We start from the raw sequence: 21,044 nt of genomic DNA, 5'->3' as shown, positions 1-21,044 counted from the left end.
GTATAGAGGGGGGTTACTTTAATAAGTTGAAAGATTCTAGGAACAACATTATCAGGTTTCCTTTGCAATTTTGAGCTCACAAGCTATATGCCAACAGATGTGTTAGAGGGATAGACAGCTTTAACTATATGATCAGTTAAGGTCAAATTACTATTGTTAAGCAAACTCTCTTCTTTGTTATTTTGCTTGACAGGTGACTCACCACACCCTGACATTCCCAACACCACTTGCTTTGATAAGTCGGCTTTCTACAGGCTACCGGATGTCACGTCCTCATCAATGCTCGGAAGAACCGTAAGCTTCTCGATCATTTTCAAGTATGTGTTTTTACATGCTTACATTTATTCTATCAGTTAACAATTTCGACATTATTTAAGTAATTCGAAGCATTTATCCAGGAGAGGATTATTAGTTAAGGTTTTGTCTCTCGTCAGATTTGGAACTCCACCCAGTTTACATCGCCCTGTCAGAGCTCTGCAGTTTCCCTGTATTTAGATTGAGTGATTTAAATGAATAAATAGGTTCAAAAAATAAATAAATACTGCAATATATTTGTAGATATACGCTGATGAGATCTTGTTGAAACGAGGATCCTTTGATGAGACCTTCGTTTGCTGACATCGCAGATCAGCTGGGATACTTCTTGCGAGAAGTAAAGGTGAGTGAAATTGAATTTAGGCAATTCCTTAGCCATTCCTTCCACTCTTTCCGATTTTTACCAATTAAGCAATACATCAATTTGATTTCGTTTGATTATATAAAAAAAATCAAATCGTTAAAATGAGTAGACTTTGCATTAATTTGAGAGGAGTCATTTGAGATCAACGGAAGCGGCGACAAATATTGAAACACTTTCCATTGTACAAATGGCGAACTATATCATTTATATCTAAATTGCTTTCAGAAGGAAGATAACACAAGTAAAAGTATTGCTGAGATAAAAGGTAGGTCAAATTATCATGGTTCAAACGGTGTACCACTGCTTGCCTTGTAAAAAATAGTAAAAACCATGCACAAAACCATGATCGGTTTGTTTTCGTTGTAAAGATTAAACAAGGATATTAAAAATCCTTTTGCAGAAACGTAACGGAAAGGAACAACAGCGGAAACGTCCTGACTTAAATATGACGGAAACATGACTTGACATTTCCGTTCCGAAAACATGACGGAAACTTGATCGAATCGCCAAGACTTGGCATAACACGTTTCCGCAAAACGTAAATGTAGCGGAAACATGAAGCTCTATGCCTCTGTCATATTTAAGAAATGCGGAAACGTGAGATTTCGTCCCGTGAAACTGCAAACACATTTTATTTTCAACTATTTTTACACTATATCGTACATTTTACACGAATTATTCTCCTGGGCAATCCGACTTGATCTTCATTTCAGCTTTGGTAATGGATGCCCCAGGGACTTTACCCCAGTAATCCCATCTTAAACCATTCTTTTATTGGTAATTGTCGCTGAGGTTCGAATTCCCACAGCCATCTAAATCTTTTGAATACCACCAAGCGCCAAATCTTCTAGTAAACTCTGGGTCGTCTTTATCTATTTTTGAAAAGAGGGGTGGTTATTGCTATCAAAAAAATCGTTGGCATCTCCTTCAGAGAGAGAGAGAGAGAGAGAGAGAAAGAACAAATATATGATCAAAGTGATTTGATATTATCATTTATAGAACGCTTTTCTCATAAATGTTCAAAAGCGCTTATCAGAGTGTGCGTTTTAAATAAAATAAAGCCCAAGACAGAATTTACAAGCTCATCACTGGCTTAAAATTATAGATTCTTATTCTAAATATTGAAATACAATAAACTACCATAAAAAAATGGCATAGGCCTGTCGAAATAGATACGTCATGATCATGGCGGGAGACGAGTTTTTCCACCCATGCGCGAGCACGCACGACCTTGGCGTGATGCACAGCCTGTGTGCAAAGTGGCAATAGCAGACACCGTCCTTAATTGAGAGAACATTGTGTTAATCTGTGAAACAAAGACAAATGTATTCTATTAACCGCTAAATTCAAAGACTTTCGAAGCAGAAATCGAATGGATACGAACTTGTTCTCAAACACTTTTAAACGTTATTATTACAATACCTTACCAAATGTATTAACTTGATCTATAATGTTTGGGATGCAATTTTGAATCACGCATAAGATTTCACACCAAAATGGTTCGACAGGAAGTTCAATTGCCACTTAATTACAGCCCTTCCAAATCGCTAGATTTATGCGCCCAAATACATGATATCATGCATTAAAATATGTTATACATATATATATATATAAACATATCTTTGTATTCTTTCTAATTTGATTTTGGATTCTAAAAAAATATTTGATTCGATTTGATTCAATTCATCATTCATTCAATAGTTTTTCCGTTTTAAATGAATCATTCACTTTTCCCTAATTTACATGAGCTTATTTAGATGTAAAGGATAAATAGTTATTTAGTGTGTGTTATATCTGTTTTCCCGTTTTCTAGAAGTTCTGATTCATGCAAAAGTGTGTGAAAAACTAAGTTCCCATCAGGGAGAGTTCTTACAAAAATCATAGAGGCGCTGTTTATTAAAGCCTAATCTCGTCGATGACAAAAACGAGAAAAAAGCATCGTGATTTCCGCTTTGCTCAACCCACGCATTACAACTTTTTGCGGAATGATCAGTTCTTGAGAACGCTATCTGTACTTAAATTTGAAGTTTGCCGTAAAACTGACTAATCAAACAGGAAAGGATGTGTTTTACTTCCTTGAATCAACTGTTCGCTTTCCTTAAGCACGAAGTGCTCGCCTACTAAGACTCAATCTTAGGAGCAGCTTGCGCTTCACATTGGGCCCTGACATATTTCACTTCCTTTTTTCTTTCCAAAGTTGAAGTTCTCGTCCCACTATTTTGAACATAGGTAACGTCAAACCGAATAACTAACCCCTTGAGAAAAACAAAACAACAATAGCATTTGGAAGCGATCAACCTCAGTAAATTTAAGTAAAGGGAATTTTAAGTTCAAATGATTATCACTATCATCATCATCATCATCATCATCATCATCATCATCATCATCATGATAACTATGAAAAAAATGCAATAACAGAATTTGGTTAAATTTATGAAGAATGTGAACGCATATATTCCGTTGCATTGTTGATCCTGATACTAAGTGTAGCGGATGAACTTAACGTCTTCTTTCCTTCGATTCATTACCTATGAAGGGGAAAATATTAAAGAAAACTCGCTTTACATTGAAGAACAGTGGGCAAACCTGGCCTAGCAGGCTTTGTACAACACGCTTTTCTAAAAACCTCTGACTTAAACTTTCAAGGATGGGTGTTTGATTACATTGAAAGGGCATGAAAATGCGCAAAATTCTTTCAAGGCTGAAAAACTATTTAATAGGTTGAACTGAAACATAATAATTTGTCTTTTTTTCATTTTATATGTATTTATGTTTAAAAACGAAACAGTTATGAACTTAAGAAGAAAAATGTTAATTTCTTGCACTAATTGTTGTAAATAGGGAAGAATAAAGGCGTGGGCTGTTTTCGTTCCTTCCTTTTGGGCTCCGCAGGACGTTGCTGTTAAAATCATCCTCGAACTTCTAAGTTAGACGCGATTTAAATTTAAAGAATTGTCCTGCGCTACGAAAATAGGTGGTTAGCTCTGAACTGAAATATGTTCTTTTTATAAGGCTACCATCGGGGAGTATAAATTCAGTTGGCTGCAGCAGCTCTAGCTTATAACTTAGCATTCTCGCTTCTTTAAGAAGTTCAAGTTTAAGTTGAATTTAACTTTCGTACAATGTCTCGTGTTTTCCCATGTTCTTTCCGAATATTTTTGTTCATCGCGTTGGTTTCTGAGAGTCAGATTTTGGTTCATTCCGTCACATCATTTAAAGGTTTGTGTCAGGTTATTATTTTTCCATTCTCAGAATTTTTTCATTTTGAACTGCAATAAGCCAGGTTGACGTCATGGTGTCCATTCTCGTCTTGTGTTCAGCTGAGTAGACTTTCTGTGCAACCATGGTAATAAGGATTTTAATGTGTTTGAACTTCGTTTTTTCTTTCATTTTTTGTCTTTTCATCATTCTCATCATTATTTTTCGAGTGACTGCGTTTTTGTTTCTTAAGCTTAAAATCTGGTTTTTGCCTGGATTAAAATCAACTTTAGCTGGGTCATTTCTCTTGTTGGTTTTATTTAGCTTAACTTATCACCCGAATCTTTTATTCAACAGCTAATTGTGCTGAGCTTTATATGGATGGTAATACAGCCAGCGGTGTCTATACGATTGATCCTGATGGTTTAGGTGCCTTTGATGTGTACTGTAACCAGAGCACGGCTGGTGGAGGATGGACAGTGATCCAGAGGAGACTGGACGGATCTGTTGATTTTAATCGTACTTGGTGCGACTACAAGCATGGCTTTGGTGACAAGAATAATGGGGAATATTGGTTGGGTCTGGACAAGATAAACCGCCTCACTTGGAGAGCAAAGAACAAGCTACGAGTAGATCTGGAATTTAATCTAACCCAGGAAATTGATTATCCTTACGCCGAGTATGACTTGTTCGCAGTTGAATCGGAATTGAAAAATTATTCCTTGATTATTGGTGGGATGTCTTCAGGTAAGTTATTTGCCTGGTCATAATTGCTATGATTAATTTAGGGTGAATAAACAAATCAGTTCTTCAGCTAGATGTTTTACATCGAAAATTACCCTTATTAAATTTTGAACGGTGTGTTACACCCTAAAAATAAGACAATCTCTCCATGCGGTCTTGCACTTCGATCATTGGAGGCACTTCAAAATAATTATTATGATTCGTGGACTGAAGTAGCGTCTAAAGTAACAAATCAATAAATCGGCTAGACTTTGAGACGAGGAGATATCCATTGGCTGAAAGTGATCTGACAGTCCAATTGATGATTAAGATGAAGTTGGTACGTACGACGTTGATAAGTTGTATTCAGCGGACACGGACACTAGAATAAGGCCTTGATCAAGCCTTAATTCCTTGTACATACGTAGCAAACTGGAAAGTAAATGCGCAATTCGCAACTTACCTTAGGTAGACAGCCAATGTTTTTTTTCGGATGTTCACTTACCACAAGTTATCCTGAAGCCCCTGTATGCCACATTAAGAAATACGGATCATTATTTAGATCCTCAAGGATATACGATTATGTGAGACTTAAGATTTTAAAAAAATAGACAGTGGAAGACGTACCTATTTTGACAGGCCTATACCAATCGTTTATAGTAATTAATACAGTAACGAGTTTGTAAATTCTGTCTTAGGATTTATCATTTTATTTTATATGCACACTCTAGATAGCGCTTTTGAACACGAGAATAGCGTTCTATAAATGATTATTGTAATATTAAATTACTTTGATCATATATTTGTTCTTTCTCTCTATTTGAAGGAGATGCCAACGATTCTTTTGTTGGCAATAACCACGCCCAATTTTCAACAGTAGATAAAGACGACACAAACTGTGCTAAAAAATTTGGCGCTTGGTGGTTTTCAAACGATTTGGAGCACTGTGGTCACTCGAACCTCAACGGTAATTACCACCAAACGGACGGTATGAGATGGAGTAAGTGGAATAAAGGCCCAGATACGCTCATCATCAAAGCTGAAATGAAAATCAAGCCGGATTGCCCAAGAAAATAATTTATGTAAAATGTATGAGATCGTGTAAAAAAAAAAAGATGACAATAAATGTGTTTGCAGTGTACTAGTTGATTCTTGTGTAACTCGCTGGATGAGCGAAGTATGTCGAATCGAAGTGCGCAGAGGTTATGGAACCACTCAGCCACACCAATTGAGCCTCGAAACCTCCTCTTGTCTACGAACATATCCTATTGGTTTGTGCATAATATGTTCTTCATTTTTTCTTGCTCTTCCAAATCGCAAAGCGTCTCCAAATGTAATTTCCGTAGCCAAAATACCACATACTTGCTATTTTAACGTTACCATACTGCCACACGCACTGAAACTTTTGTATTCTGGCAGTCGGAGGAACATTTCGAATCTTTTTCACCTTGTACACAGCGGACATATGAAAATTTGACACAAGGAAACCTGGAATCTGTTGTGCAGATTGTTAAATTACAGCATTTAACTATGAGGAGGAAATATGTACTCATACGAAATTATGCTTATCTGTACTGATATAGGTTTTTAGCGCTTTTATGAAATTTTTCAAGAAAGGCGGAGGTCTTCTTTAACCAAAACATAACCGGTGAAAAGCGGGCACTAATCAAGAACAGACTTAATGATTCACTGTATTTTAGTCACAACTAGTTTATGATAAGGTATGATAAGCTCTACAGTAAAGGGTTTGAGCCCAGGAGTAACTTATGATAGTTTAGTCTGATCGTCCGAGTGAGTGTAGTCCGAATAAGGACTATTATCAGTTGTGGTGTCTGACGTTAGAAAACCTAAGCGGAAGTCATCACCAGAGTCAAGTGAATAGTTGCTCTTAATCGAATGTTCTAAGACCGGTTTATATATACTGATTGGTCAGTTTTGCCGTGATTATATTGGATGTAAGACTCAAGTCGGTCTCGATTCGACTGTAAAGTTGGGTTATTCTGTCTAACTCATTACGGACGACAATTTACAGGAAACTGACACATACCGACAGATTACTAGACGAGCCATTTTGGAACCTGATATCACACAAAGCCGCAACTATCAGGACTCTTCATACTAGTTGCGATGGGCGAAACGTCAGTCACCACTACCGACAACAGTTCTTCTTAGAATTACTCTCAACCGGACGATGAGACTACACTATCACAAACAGTAAGATACTCGTAAACATTTCAGCCGCACGTTAACAAAACTAATTGAAGGGTAACGAACAAAGTAGCCTCCATTTCGCCTGAAAGTATGCTCGTATATTTGTCCTTGGATATTATGTGTTCCCCGAAGCTCACAGTATCCTCGAGCTTTACTCTCGGAAAACTGTTCACATCTCGGAATAGATAATGACTGCCGACAAATACCCATGCATATGTTCGCGCTAAATAAAGGCTATTGTTTATTTAGTGCACCAGAGTGGTGCATTTCTTAATGGAATGTTTTACAATTTTGAAAGTTTTAAGAAAAATAATTTTTCCAAGATTTTTGCTCAAAAAAAGAATTGCACAATCACAATCAGGATAGATACCTAAAGAGTGAAATAACGGTACGATACTTCGCTTCATTGCAGAACGAAAAAAGAGTTTTAAAAGGGAAAAATTTCCTGCAATAGAGCACGACATTGACAGGGTTTCAAAAGGAAAAGCTTTTGAAGCTAAAGTAATAAATATAATTTCAAATGAAATAAAAATTTGTGGCTCACAGGGACAGGCAATAAAAAGAGGCTATAAGGAATAAACTCCGGGAGGTAGTGGAGCTACTGCTCATAAAAACTAAAAATTAACCTGACATCATAAGAGATGACTCTTAACGATTGTGAAGAGTTAGTATCTTTCGACGTTGTTTCGCTCTTCACTAAAATCCCAGTTGATCTTGCCGTTAAGGTTGCGGAGGAGAGACTCAGAGAAGATGCTTCCCTAGGACAAAGAACTTCTTTGCCTGTGGAGGATATTATTCATCTGCTGTCTTTTTGCCTCAAAACCACGGAATTCGCACATAACAGCACCTACTATCAACAAGTTTTTGGAACAGCAATGGGTTCGCCCGTCTCTGCTGTCATTGCCAACATAGTAATGGAAGACGTGGAACAAAGGGCCTTGGCCACTTCACTGGTTAAACCCTCTTTCTGGAAACGGTATGTCCACGATGTTATTTCTGCGGTATCCGGAAATGAAGTGGAGCGCCTCCTATCGCATTTGAATTCAGTAGAGCCGTCGATTCGATTCACCCTTGATTGTGAACAGGATAGACATTTTCCCTTTCTTGATTTAAATGTGTCCAGAGGGGTTCAGGGTAATTTAGAGACAAGTGTCTACCGTAAACCTACCCACACCGACAAATACCTCGCTTTCGATTCTCACCACCCTATCTGCCATAAAAAGGCTGTAGCCAAAACGTTACTCAGGAGGGCTGACTGTCTACCATCTTCACTCCATTCGAAGGCTGAGGAGAGGAATTATGTTTCTAATGTCCTAAAGGCAAATGGCTATGCAAAAACCTTTCTTCGTAACTGCCTGTAACTGACTTCTAGACTGTAACTGACTTCTAAAATTATCATCACTAATCGGCGTTACCACCAGCGCTTTTGTTTGGAGGCTTGGCTTATTAACTCCGCTCACGTTCCTTTAAATCGTGACGATGGCGGCTTGCTTCCTAACGCCTATTTACACCTCGTCAGAAAAAAGACAGCTAATTAGCGATCATGGAAAAGGACCTCTTGTTGCAGCGTTTAGATCACCCCTGATGAAGGCACTAGACAGGAGTGTCGAAACGTTGGGTCCATGAATTGTAACTTCTTCGGTTACATTCATTAAATCTGTTAACCAGAGTAGCACCAAACCATGTCTGATTGTCCACCTGGTTGCCGTGTGAACTTAAATAAAAATTACCCTGTTATGAGTTCAATTATACACAAAGTCAGAGGGCTAGATCTTGGTTCCTTTTTGGCGAAATCAGTATTTATTTGCTTCCTTGTATCTCTCAACAAAACGGGTAAGATCTTTCTTTAACAATGTAGTTTGTAAATTCTACAAGACGAAAGATACTATTATTATATGATTGTGACTAAATCCTAAGATTCTAAGCGCTGTTGCTTATGAAATTGTTAAAGTGTAGCAAACTGAAAGTGACACAACTGAAGTTAGTTTTAGATAGTAGGACGCATTTCCCTACATTGTGAACTAAAATGTTGCTCGGGCTATGAACATAAGCTTTCTACATAAGTATGCTTTGGCTCTAGTTCGCTTCAAATCTTCCACTTATTTTATCCTCGGTGATGTTAATATATATCCTCTGAAATTGATGAATCAAAGAGAAGAAGATATTTCAGGTTAGATGCACGAGTGAAGCTTGAAATGATAAAAAAAATTGTAATCATATAAAAACAGCAGATAGTAAAGAAAATAGTAACAAGGCCGTAGATGAAAAAGAGATATATGCATTATGAAAGTTTCGGATTATTAAAGCGTTTCGCGGGAAAATTAAGTCATTCAAGGTTGGTCAGTCTTGACCACTTTCTTTTTTGTATTTGTTGTAATTTTGGTATATGAAATTCCTGTACAACATCGTTAAAGTCATTAATTAGTAGTGAAACCAGGCTAGTTTACCCTTTCCTAAGGGTATTGTGCTGCTGCATTAGATGAGGAATACATTTTCACGCATTTTTGGCCACATCTAAAAAGTGGCTATTAAGTGGTTTTCATTTTCTAGAACCTTTAGTTTCGGGGTGCACATGTTAGAGAAAGAGGTTTTTCGTCTTATCACGAGCATCGGACAAAGAAAAAATTCCCCATGGGTCGTCCCCCAGGTCTGAGGTTCGAATCCTCATGGGGATCAGAACTTTTTACCTAGCTTAAAACTTGCCATCCTTCCCATTCGATTTGAAAATTTACAGCTGAAAAAAAAAACAACAATAACATCCAACAATCATAGTTGAAAGTGCTTGAGAGTCATTAATTATCATGCTTTGGCACCGATAATAAACACATATTTTTTGCGTAGATTAGCAAGAATGTTATTTGGATAGTCGAAATAAGTCTCACCTCCTTGAACCCATGTTCCAATTAGGTTGACAATGTTCGAATGTCGTCCAGCCTGTTTCAACTTCTTAACTCATTCAGCAAAGCGGCTTTCGCAAGTGTGCATGTATTACCTAAAATAAAAAAATAAATAAAGGTGATAATTATTCATAAGTTGGTTACGTTGTGTTGTACGTAGAATGCAAAGAAAACGAAGAATACTGCGAATACCCTGCCAGTCTAATCACCTTGCTACAAATATTACGTTAAAGAATTCAGATTGCAATGGGGTAACATACAATAGTCCCAAAAATACGTATAATCGAATTTTATTTGCTGATCCGCCCACACTGCCGAGAAAACAATAATTGAGAAAAGATTTAAGCCAATAGAATAAGACCATTATGCATACCTTTCAACTTCTTTACAGCAACATCAGTAATGCTACCATTCCTTCCACCATAGCAGGTAATTTAGTGTTAACAACTGGGTTGAAAACGTAAATTAGCCACCGTAAAGGATAAAAAAGCTGACGTTTCGAGCGTTAGCCCTTCGTCAGAGCGATTAGAGGAATTGTGGGTTGTGTGTGGATTTATATGTAGAAAGTGGAGCTACGCCATTGGTGGGAATATGGTGACGAGAAAACAGGAATAAATTAGTTGAATGAAAAGCGCTCGTTGATTCCGTGGGGATTAAGGGTGCCGATTTGGAATATAAATTTTTGTTCTAGTGTTTTGCGGCTAATCTAATCGCTCTGACGAAGGGCTAACGCTCGAAACTTCAGCTTTTTTACCCTTTACGGTGGCTAATTTACGTTTTCAAGCCAGTTGTTAACACTAAATTACCTGCTATACTCTCCCACCGACGCAGCACCACAGTTTCTTTAGAAACTTACCCCTCTTCCACCATAGCGACCTTTATAAACGATTCCTTTTTTCATTCACCTAGTACCTCATCGAGTACTTCGAGAGTAACTTGGTCTTTTTCGCTCTCCTCTATCTCAATGAAGAGAGATGTTTGTATTTCGTCGCTATCTTTGTCACTATCCATCCCACTGTCTTGATACGAAATAATGTTGACATCACAGCCGTCTTCCGCACCTTGGTGACCATTTCGTGAGTTAAACAACTCTTCTGCATAGCCTTTTTGATCAGAGATGGAATTTAGGAAATGTTTATCTCCGACATCTAGTGGAGTCGGAGTCCTTCTTTCCTCGGACGATACTCTCGGTATCGAGTCAACTCTCCAGTCGTCATGCGTATGCTTTTTACTGTTTAGCTGCACATTGTTATTCTTATTTTTACCAACTAACAGCGAAGAGATAGCATTTGCCTCTAAAAGCTCCCTTACTTCCGTATCAGCATTCATATCTTTCAGTATCACCTCAGCCAAATCTTTGTTGTCTATGCAGGCCACATAGATCTCTTCCGCACCTTCATGGCCCTGATATTGATACAGACAGAAGTGCAACATGTTCATTTGAGAGCAGTTTTAAGGTGTTAGAAATCGTTACAAATCCCCTGGCGATCGAAATGCCCAATTGTTCAAAACAAAAAGGATAATTTATTCTCCACTTTGAGTATTCTTGCGAATTTTATTTAACAGCGATTATAGTTGGGAAACAGTTTTGTGGGCGTTTGATCAAGTTAACTTTTAGTTGCTATGAAGTTCGATTGCACTCAATAAGATTTACCTCATGATTTCTTCTTGCACGTCGATACAAAAACGCCATAATGCATCCGCTCATGAATGCAATTATTACGCTACCACACACACCAAGTGCAGTAACCAGGGGAACAAACCGTTGTTGTTCCTTTATTGGCGGGGCTGTATTTGAAGAAGCTTGTTGAAATATGAAGAACAATGAAATAACAGTGAGATTGAACATTGCATGGAATTATCAAGCGCATTATATGGTGCTGCTGATCGTTTCGTCTCATAGCGTGGGAAACTGAAACCTGATTATCCGCTTGCTAGGATTTGCATAAAGCAAGGAAATATTCAATTTCAACTTTCATTTAATTGCTCAGTCTGCAAAAATGATGTTTTTCTTCAATTTAGATAGAGTGAAATCTCATACTGAGTTCTGCTACACGATTGACCCTCAAGGAAAATGAATGCAAAGCGTAGTATCGACATGCAACCTCATCTAACTTTTTATGAACAGAAACGTGAGATTTGGAAGCTATTTTCTCAGCGCTGCTCTTTGTGATACATATATCCAGTATTCAAGCGAACTGATCAAAACATTTTCTGTAAGTGACTTTTGAAAGCATTTCTTTCAAGTACTTTCATCGCCTTCTCAGAAGAAATGGTCGTTTCATAACAAAATTTAATGCCAAGGTAAGAAACATTGAGCATATGTCTCACCTAGATCTTTTGTGGACAAGAAAGCAGGATTTGATGCTTTTTCTCCCGCACTGCTATTTGCAAGGCAGTAATATTTCCCATTATCTTCCCTCTTTACACCCTTTATTACCAGCTGGCTATGGATTTGCTCGTCGTCGACGAAAATCTCAGCTACTCTAATTCGGTTGTAAGATTGTACAGCAAGTGCGTCATCGTTCTTTATCCATGTGATAGACGGCATGGGATGACCTTTGGCGGCGCAGTCAAAGGTTGCGTTGAAACCAGCGTCAACAGTTTGGTTCTTAGGATCCTCAATTTCAGATGACGATGGATATTTTTTTTGAAGAAAGAAAGTTAAATTTGAGAAGCCGTCAGTGAGTAAGGAGCAAGTAAAGCAGGGAAGGTAGGTAATTAAGGAAACGCTAAAGGGAAGACATCTTGAAATAGTAAGTCCACGCCTTGTGGAAGTTCTATCATGTCCAATCGGTTTTGCCCATCCTTCTGTCTTTTTTCTATCCATGTTACTTATCCACTAGAAAGTGCACACTTTAGTGTTTTCTATCTAAAAATTATTAGCACCAACCAACAAAGCACCTTGACTTCTCTTAGATATAGTAGCTAATCCATGGAAGATAAATATATGTTACTCACTAGATGGGTGGTCCGAGGTCTTGGAGGGCACAGTTTTTCCCAATACGGACCGACCTTAGCTGGTGAATAACATTTTTATGCTTTTTCTAAAACCTAACAAATGGTTGCGAAAAGAACCTTAATGATAAAGGGCTGAAATTACGGCAAGATTCTCCACAAACGGAACAATTTATGAGCGAGTAGATGGTAGAGAAAGCAAGGGCAATGCAAATGAAAGAGAGAGGTTTCATCAAAACATATTTATCTGCATAATGATATTAAAAGGCGATTTAAAAGGCTTCCAGGAAAAAACTCCGAAACATTTTTTAAAAGTATCTGTCACGATCTGACGCCTGTCAATTTAAAAGCGCGTAGGGACAAATCATATGCGCATTTTTTAACAAAAAACAGTTCTGGTTGTCAGCTTGGCAAACCAATTCAAGCTAAATGGCTCTGCAATGATGAAATTTTAAATGAAAAAAGTCATAGGATCCGAAGGAAAGTATTTTCCTAAGACAGCGGATTAAGTTCAGTTAACTAATCAGAATCGAAATCATCGCTCATGATGATTCTTTGTTTCTTGGGCTTCGCGAACTTTGGGCTTTCTTCTTTTTCACGGGCAATTTTGAACGTGAAGGTGCAGCCTTCAATTTTCCCGATGCAAGCGCCTGAGAAAACTCCTGATTTACTGACATCTTTGGGAAGATTTGCCGGCAAAGTGGTGTTCTCGTGGACGCTTACTGTCGATGTCTGAGTACTTTCTTGGCCGGAGCGGCTTAAACTGAAGGACATTTTCCGCTGATGGTCTGCGGAGGCTCTTTAAATTTCTGTGCCCGCTTAATTGAGCGACGTAATTTACGGGAACCTCTGCGTCCATCAGGCGAGATAAACAAGTCTTTCGAACAGTGTGGTTGGTAAAATTTCCCTGCAGGCCTGCTGATTGCGCAGCTGTTTTTTATTAGAGTAATAAACAGATGAAAGCTTTTAGAGTAGGCAAAGAGATAACTCGTGGGTTCCATGAGCAATGAATCATTCCGTGTTACTCATTAGGTTTAATGCTGTTTCGAAAATGAAATTTCTTCCTCTTCTAATTATTACTGATTTGCCAAACTTTGATTTTGCCCAGGCAGTATGATTAAAAATCGGCAAATTAGAATGAGCTTTAAGCAGGCACCGCATTTGCCAGTTTACTTTATTATGAAATTTCTACGCAAATGTGTGTTCACAAACAACACCCTATTATACAATTTAACTCATGTCATCAATTACTTTATTGCTTCTCGAGGAGATTACTTTATATGTTTTGCCTACCTTGCAGCTCGATTTCGACAACGTTTTGCCTGCAATAACCCTCATAATGATTGTGAGCCTCACAAGTGTAGTTTCCAAACTGTTCCATAGTCAACCTCTTGAGCATTGATATGCAGCGTAGCTTTTTCGCTTTTGATATACCCTGCAGGCATTTGGTTCCAACTGGTTTACCCTGGGGATCAAACCACTGAATATACTTGGTCCATCTCCTAGGATGTAGCCGGTCGTCATACCTTGGCCGCGCTATGCAAGTCAAGTTAATATCTGCACCCACTATTAATGTGCGGTTTGGCGGACTTGAGAAGGTATTCATTTCGCGTGTCACTGGACGGAAAAGTTAAAAAAAAATTAAGTGCGTAGTCCTCGAGGTAACCTAAATCAATCATAACGATGATTCAACCAATAACTTCACTACAAAACTTGATTTGTGGATCAAGTATGTAACTTTAGATTTGGAAACAAAAATTCAGTGCCTACTAATCAATTTTACTATTGCATTTGTTGCTTATTTCCTCGGATGAAAGGCTGCTTATAGCACTAGTAACAAGAAACAGCATGAAGAAGTTGCCAGCGTTTCCAAGCCAACGTGTACTTAGCATTCTGGTCATTGGATGTTCGTCCACTTCCTCATGCAAAATTTACCTAAATGTAAAATCGTCTGTTTGCTATGGCATAAGGCAAAACGTCTTTTTTAAAACCAAAGCAGCCAGCGGGTGATGGAAATTTTTCTCTTCATCAACAGATTAATTGTCAAGTTATTACCAAACTTCTATTGGGAATATGAGCCGAGGTGAAAAATGATAGGCGAGGGAGAGGGTTAAACGTGCTCTTGAGGATGTGGCTTTATCATTATTACTATTATCAGACTTGTTATCACTACTTTTATTATCACCACCATAATGATAGCTATTATCATCATTATTTTTATTATTATTGTAATTATTAATAATAATAATAATAATTAATTAATTAATTTTAGCAAATGAGTCAACCGAGCGAAAATAATCCCATTATTTTCTCTGGCTGGTCCAAAAAGCTTAAAAGAATAGAAGCATGAGACCTCATTTCAGAACGTCGATATTTTGTGTCCAAGAAAATGCAATAAACAAAAATGACAACCAGATGGCTTAGAAATTGTCTTGTGCAAAATGTCATATCTTATTACCTACGCAACCGATGCCTACGGAACCTGACCAGAATGTAAATTAAAGGTCTAAATAAAGCCTAATGAAAACAGCAGGTGAGAGTTTGTCCTGAAAGACTGGAGGGAAAAACGTCAAAGAAATGAGAAAACCTCATTCACTTACCTTGTTATATTCTTATGATTGTTGTTGATTGTTTTAATTTTACATTTTTGACAAAAGTCATTTCCTATGAAATAATTTAAGTAAGTCTTGCAAAAGCTCAAGATGTTCTTCATTTAATGAAATGTGATGTTTCTCACTGATCACTCAAATTGCTGAATCTCCATGAGTTTTGACACTTAGAGACAGCTTTGGTGAGTTTTCACGAGAACAAAGTATTTTAAAATAAAAAATTAATAAATGGTAAAAGTAGTGATGAGAAAAAGGTCATTCCACCCACCTCAAGTCTTTTGCTTGCCACAGCAGACAAGACGAAATGTGAATATACTCAACTTTCTTACGTTTAAATAAACATAAAGGAAACAGGTGTTTTTGCCTACGTATGTCACAATGTGGGTCTTTTCTGATCCAATAGTATACCTAGCAGGTATATTTCAACCTATTTGACACTGCATAAGGCCATGCTTATAGACCATTTAGGCCTCCGTTGATGTCCATTAAACATGTAAGAGTGTGTTAAAATGGTTCTCAAGGTTTGGCAGCAACCGCAATAGACACATATCCATAATTGCCACCCAAGTTTAAAAATTTATGACCGCAAAAAAAAAAAAACAAAAACATATAAATGATATAGCTTATCTGCGTCATGAGGCATATAAACTAGCCAGACTTATGAATAAATTTTGTGACGCCGAATGCGACTTTTTTTTCCATAAGTTCAAGACTTTTTAAATAAAAATAATCATGATCAAATAAGTAAATAGAATGGTGCTTTTTGCAGATCTTACAGAGGAGCCAAGCTGTTTTAGCGCGAACTTTGCACATCGATCATTATCGCTCAGCAGTTAGTTTTTAACATTCGGGGTTTCCACTTGGCTGACATGCACTTAAAGCAGATAAAATGATAAAGGGTTATGAAGGCTTTTTTCCTAACCAGGTTTTTCTTTCCGTCGGTTTTATTGCCTTACAAAGAAAAATTTCGAATGATTTAGTTTTTTGAGGAGTTGACGAGAACCAGCACGAATTTCAAAATGGCGGCTTTTTAACATCTGCCTCATATTTAATCAAGGAATCGATCACAATAAGCATGGAGTTCAAAGAAACTTTCCATAAAAGTGGTGACAAATTTTTTCTTGATAAAGAAGAAAATTAAAAATAGACTTCTGGGATTGGCGGCTTCAATGCTAAAAACGCTATAAATCGCCTTCGGCGTGAAGATTATAATTCACTGTAATGTTGACATCGTGAATATGAAAGCGATCTTTGCACGAACACTACTTAAGCAGTAATGAAAATAAGGCCTAAAAAACTGTACGGGATTTGAACCCATGACCTCTGCGTTATTGATGCAATGCTCTACCAACTGAGCTAACAAACAAACTGGGAGTTTGTCGTTATTTCGGTTCCGAACAAACCCATGAAGTGATGAATAAATGACTGTTATTGGCCAGCTGAGAGGTCCGTATTGGAACCGAGGTCTTGACTTGTGGTACTCAAGACAGAGGGCAGGTTTTTTCGCAATACGGACTGACCTAGGCTGGTGAATAGCATGCGGACTGTTAATGGTGATCTATGAGTCAACCTTTAATCACATCTCTTAAGAATTAAGCTTTCTCAAATTTATTAATTATTCATAACTGAGGTGAACATCCAAGCAATTCACGCCAATCTCGTCACGTGCATGCGGTTTGAAAGCCCCGGTGAAACACCGGAATGACGCGCTATCCCTGAGTTTCATATAATATCAAACCCTTGAGTTAGATAAAGCATCAAACACTGGTGAACTGATTTCTTAATTTGAATATTACTACAACAAACTTGCCGACAACGTGTGAAAAATTCGTAAATATTTCCATTTTCTTTCGTTTCCTGAGGCGCGATCGAGAAGCTATTTCAAAAACTCGTGCATAGGGTTTCATCAGGGTTTCCAAACACTCAAAAACAATGAAACCACTCGGTCTGCGGCCTCGTGCTTTCATCAGTGTTCTCGTAACGGCAGAGGAGTTCTATATCTTTTTGGTGCCTCTCGTCTATTGTGGTTAGTTCAGCTTTGCTCCCCAAAGGCTCACCAGAATTTAATCAAAGACCAAGACAAAACGGGGAGACAAATCCAGCGCTCCTATAATCAGTACTGCATGCATTATGAATAGCTAGCTGACTATGAAGTGATATTCAATAAAGTCAATAAACTCAATGTTTTTTTGGACAGGTTTTGACGGCCTTGTATGTTTGTAATTAGCTTCGATGCCGGAAAAGAAATCTCCTTTTTACTTAAGAGAAAGGTCTCAATCGGCAATAAATATACTGCTTACGCCATTTCGAAGAATTTGGCATGCCTCCATTCTCATTGATTCCATGTTAAGTCTCACGCCAAAGACTAAGAAACAAAATACGAACTAGACATTTAACTGACGAGTCACCAATGCGAAAAGAAAAACAACTTAGAGCAGGTATAGAGGTAATATTTTTGTCAGCTCTGTAAAGTTGGATTCATGGTTAGTGTGGAGAGGGTTGAAATTTATAATAAATTGTAGGCCCTTACCTTGACTGTCCTTCGAATTCCGGGAAAGCACTGTTGAAACAGCTTTGGAATATTGGTTTTATAATCCAACAAGCATATCATTGAATTTTCGAAACGTTAGAGTGGAACTTTCCAGAACATTTTTGTAATTTTATCATGTATTCCCATTATGAAATAAGGACTTTATCAGCACCTACTACGCAGATTGTAACTTAGTGCTCCTGTCGTCTTTATTGATTGCAAATCGTAGGTTTTCTTCAACTCATCTGCATGTGAGATATTCTATGATTTCTATCTATTTTTGGTGAGGGATGACCAAGGAGGAAGGATGTTAGACTGGTCACATACTTTTCTCTCATTTGATTATCGTCATTACGTTGGTGTTGGGGAATCTTGAATTTCTCTGTAGTTAAATATTGACGCACAACGTTTTACAACATTTTGGTCATTCTTGCTTTTAAAGATTCTCCATTATAAAGATTCCCGCTTTTAAAATATTCCCATTTAAAAAATTCGCGCATCTAGGATTCCCCGCTTTTAAAGATTCCCCATTTTAAAGATTCCTCTTTGCCCACTGCCCATTGCCAATTTTCTATTGCTCATTCCCCCGTTACTTGTTTTAAAGATAGGCGGGCTCCCTACTGACGAGAATATAGTTTAGTGCTGATCTAAATCAGGACGACTTCTACTACTTAATCACGTCGGGGCCGTGAGAAAATATGTGACGGTTCACCTCTTTGGAAAAGGACAGCTTATGACAGACTCGCCCATATGATCGAAAGGCATGCCCAAGACTATTTGTCTGATCACATTTAAGTGGCGCCTCATCTTATTCATTGATAGAAATCGAATGGTTTTTTTGTTAACCCTAAAGAAGGCGCTGGGTTTAACCGAAAAGTTATGTGTCAAAATAATCAACCAAACATAACTAATATTATTGTGCCTTAAGATACTTTACGCTCTATACTAGAAAGACATGAAAATATCGACATTATGTGGATCTCTAACATGGCACAGAACAGATTGAGGACCCCGATTTTTTATGAGAAATTTTCAAATCTGAGGGAACTCATTCATCAAGTCACATATCGTTTAAAACATTTGTTTTGAAAGAGGCTTCCAAGAGACGGAAGTCTCTCGGTTGAGGGCCGTCCGCATTAAGCTTGCTTTCAGTCGAGGGTCGACGATTCCGCTTCAAACACATAGCTCGAAATTATCAGAAAACAACTTTCCTGTAATCAATTCTAGGTCCTTTTTTTCTCTAGTCTCCGGTGCCTGTTTTTCGGTGCATACTCGTCATATTTTTGTTTATGACCGTGGCCTGTGTCTGCAGCTCTCCGGGCAGCTCTCCGGGTATTTGTAGGCGCCTTTGAACAGTAGGATACTGGCGCGGTATAAATCTTTTATTATTATTATTATTATTCCCACGGACTCTCGTCAATTCTTAGCGTAAGATTTAGCATATTACATTTAGGAAGACTCTTTAAAGTATTATTTAAGACTTAAAGAGGTGTATAGACTCCATTAATCACGTTTTTAATACCTCCGAACAGTAGTTTTAGTTCTGTTAACGACGGCTGACAGTCATCGAAACTCAACCGTAGGAAAGATACCAAAGCCCAGTTCAAATGGTCATGATAGTTGATGACAGTTTCAACAATCACTCGCGTATGATTACAAACTATCAAGCACTATCATTGGCTATCATCAACTATCACGAATGGCCAGCGGTGATTATGGCGGTCAAACGTGTTTCGAGCTTGTCCGTAATTTTATTAAGTTTTTCGCTGTTAGCTTTGTTCTCTGTCAACTTATACTCTCTCAAGCTCTCGAAGAATGCTCAAGTGCATTACGGGGATAATTTTTTCAAGTATTTCAACTCATACCCGGTCGATTTCAATCTAATTTCGCCAAGGCATAGGTCACGGATCGGCGGCCAATTTCTCAACTCACCTCACAAGAAGTTTCAGAACTTAAGAGTGGCGTACTATTCGAACTGTACGGCTTCCTTCAACCCGGTTGCTCTTTCTGTGGTTAGAAGTGGAGACATTCATCCTCATCCAGCACCTCACAGACAATGTGACTCGACTTGTAAATCAGCCGTCCGCCATGACAGTTCTCGTAAAAAATGCAAGGAGTGTGATCGGACGATTGCTATAAATCACCGTGCAACCATATGCGACTGCTGCTCGTTGTGGTCTCACATTAAATGCGGCGGTGTGACCCCTAAGCAATATCTAATTTTGCAGTCGTCTGGCAGTACATCGCACACTGGCGAGTCATGTATGGAGGCTCTTCGCCAATTACCTTTTGCGGACTCGAGTTTGAACTCCAGCACAAGTACCAACAGTTCTACTGGATCATGTTCCGACGATGAAACGTGGAGTGAATATGATGCCTTGATTAAGAAACATTGGACCAACATTAAAGTCGGACATGTTAATGTGGACCATATTGCAGGTTTTAAATTCTTTGAGGTCAAGTATTGGCTATTAGAAGGAATGTTTGATATTTTAATTCTTTCTGAAACGAAGCTGGATTCCAGTTTTCCAGATAGTCAATTTATGGTCACCGGATATCGAATGTGTAGGGCTGACAGAAACATACATGGCGGTGGTTTATTGGTCTATATCCGCGCAGACCTCTGCTTTAAAGTCATTAAAGACCTTCCCAATCTTCGATTATGTGAGCGTGAACGGTACAAGACTTGAAGAATTTAATACATGAAGCCACCCGTATTACCAAGACATCAGAAACCCTACTAGACCTTTTTCTCACTTACAACTTGAGAAAAATACAGTCATCGGGCGTAGTCCATGTTAATATAAGTGATCACTCTCTTGTGTTTGCCATACTCAGGGCATCGGAACCGAGAATACGATCTCGGAAAATACAATTAAGAAGCCTCAAAATTTTTGATAAACAGCATTTTCTACATGATTTGCATAATGTTCCTTTCCAAGTAGCTGAAATATTTGACGACGTTGACGATAAGCTCTACGTGTTTGATTGTCTATACGAGAACATTCTTGGTGAGCATGCACCTTTGAAACAGGTCCGCATAAGGGGAAATCAAGTAATCAAGTTCCCTTTATGAAGGAACAATGGTGCAAAGCTATTCGCCAGAAAAACCGTTTGTGGAAACGTTTCATCCGCGAAAGAACTGACACTAATTATGAATTGTACTAGAGACAAAGGAACATTTGCACTTCTCTAAGACGTAAAGCTATTAAAACTTTCTTCGACAAGAAAAGTGAGTC

The 21,044-nt window shown here is 38.1% G+C and overlaps 1 protein-coding gene and 1 pseudogene across 1 annotated transcript; one reads left to right on the top strand and one right to left on the bottom strand.

The window, feature by feature from the left end:
• Positions 1-7,686: 7,686 nt before the first annotated feature.
• On the top strand, positions 7,687-8,172 carry LOC136279156 (uncharacterized). Its single transcript, XM_066162677.1, has one exon. The coding sequence runs from the start codon at positions 7,687-7,689 to the stop codon at positions 8,170-8,172; it is 486 nt and encodes a 161-aa protein (XP_066018774.1).
• Positions 8,173-9,610: 1,438 nt separating this feature from the next.
• Positions 9,611-14,558, bottom strand: LOC131768465 (fibroblast growth factor receptor 4-like; annotated as a pseudogene).
• Positions 14,559-21,044: the final 6,486 nt, after the last annotated feature.

The sequence above is a fragment of the Pocillopora verrucosa genome, chromosome 1 (genome assembly GCF_036669915.1).
Source record: "Pocillopora verrucosa isolate sample1 chromosome 1, ASM3666991v2, whole genome shotgun sequence".
Taxonomy (NCBI): Eukaryota; Metazoa; Cnidaria; class Anthozoa; order Scleractinia; family Pocilloporidae; genus Pocillopora; species Pocillopora verrucosa.
Note: the sequence above shows the minus strand (reverse complement) of the source record. Positions and strands in the feature narration are given on the sequence as shown.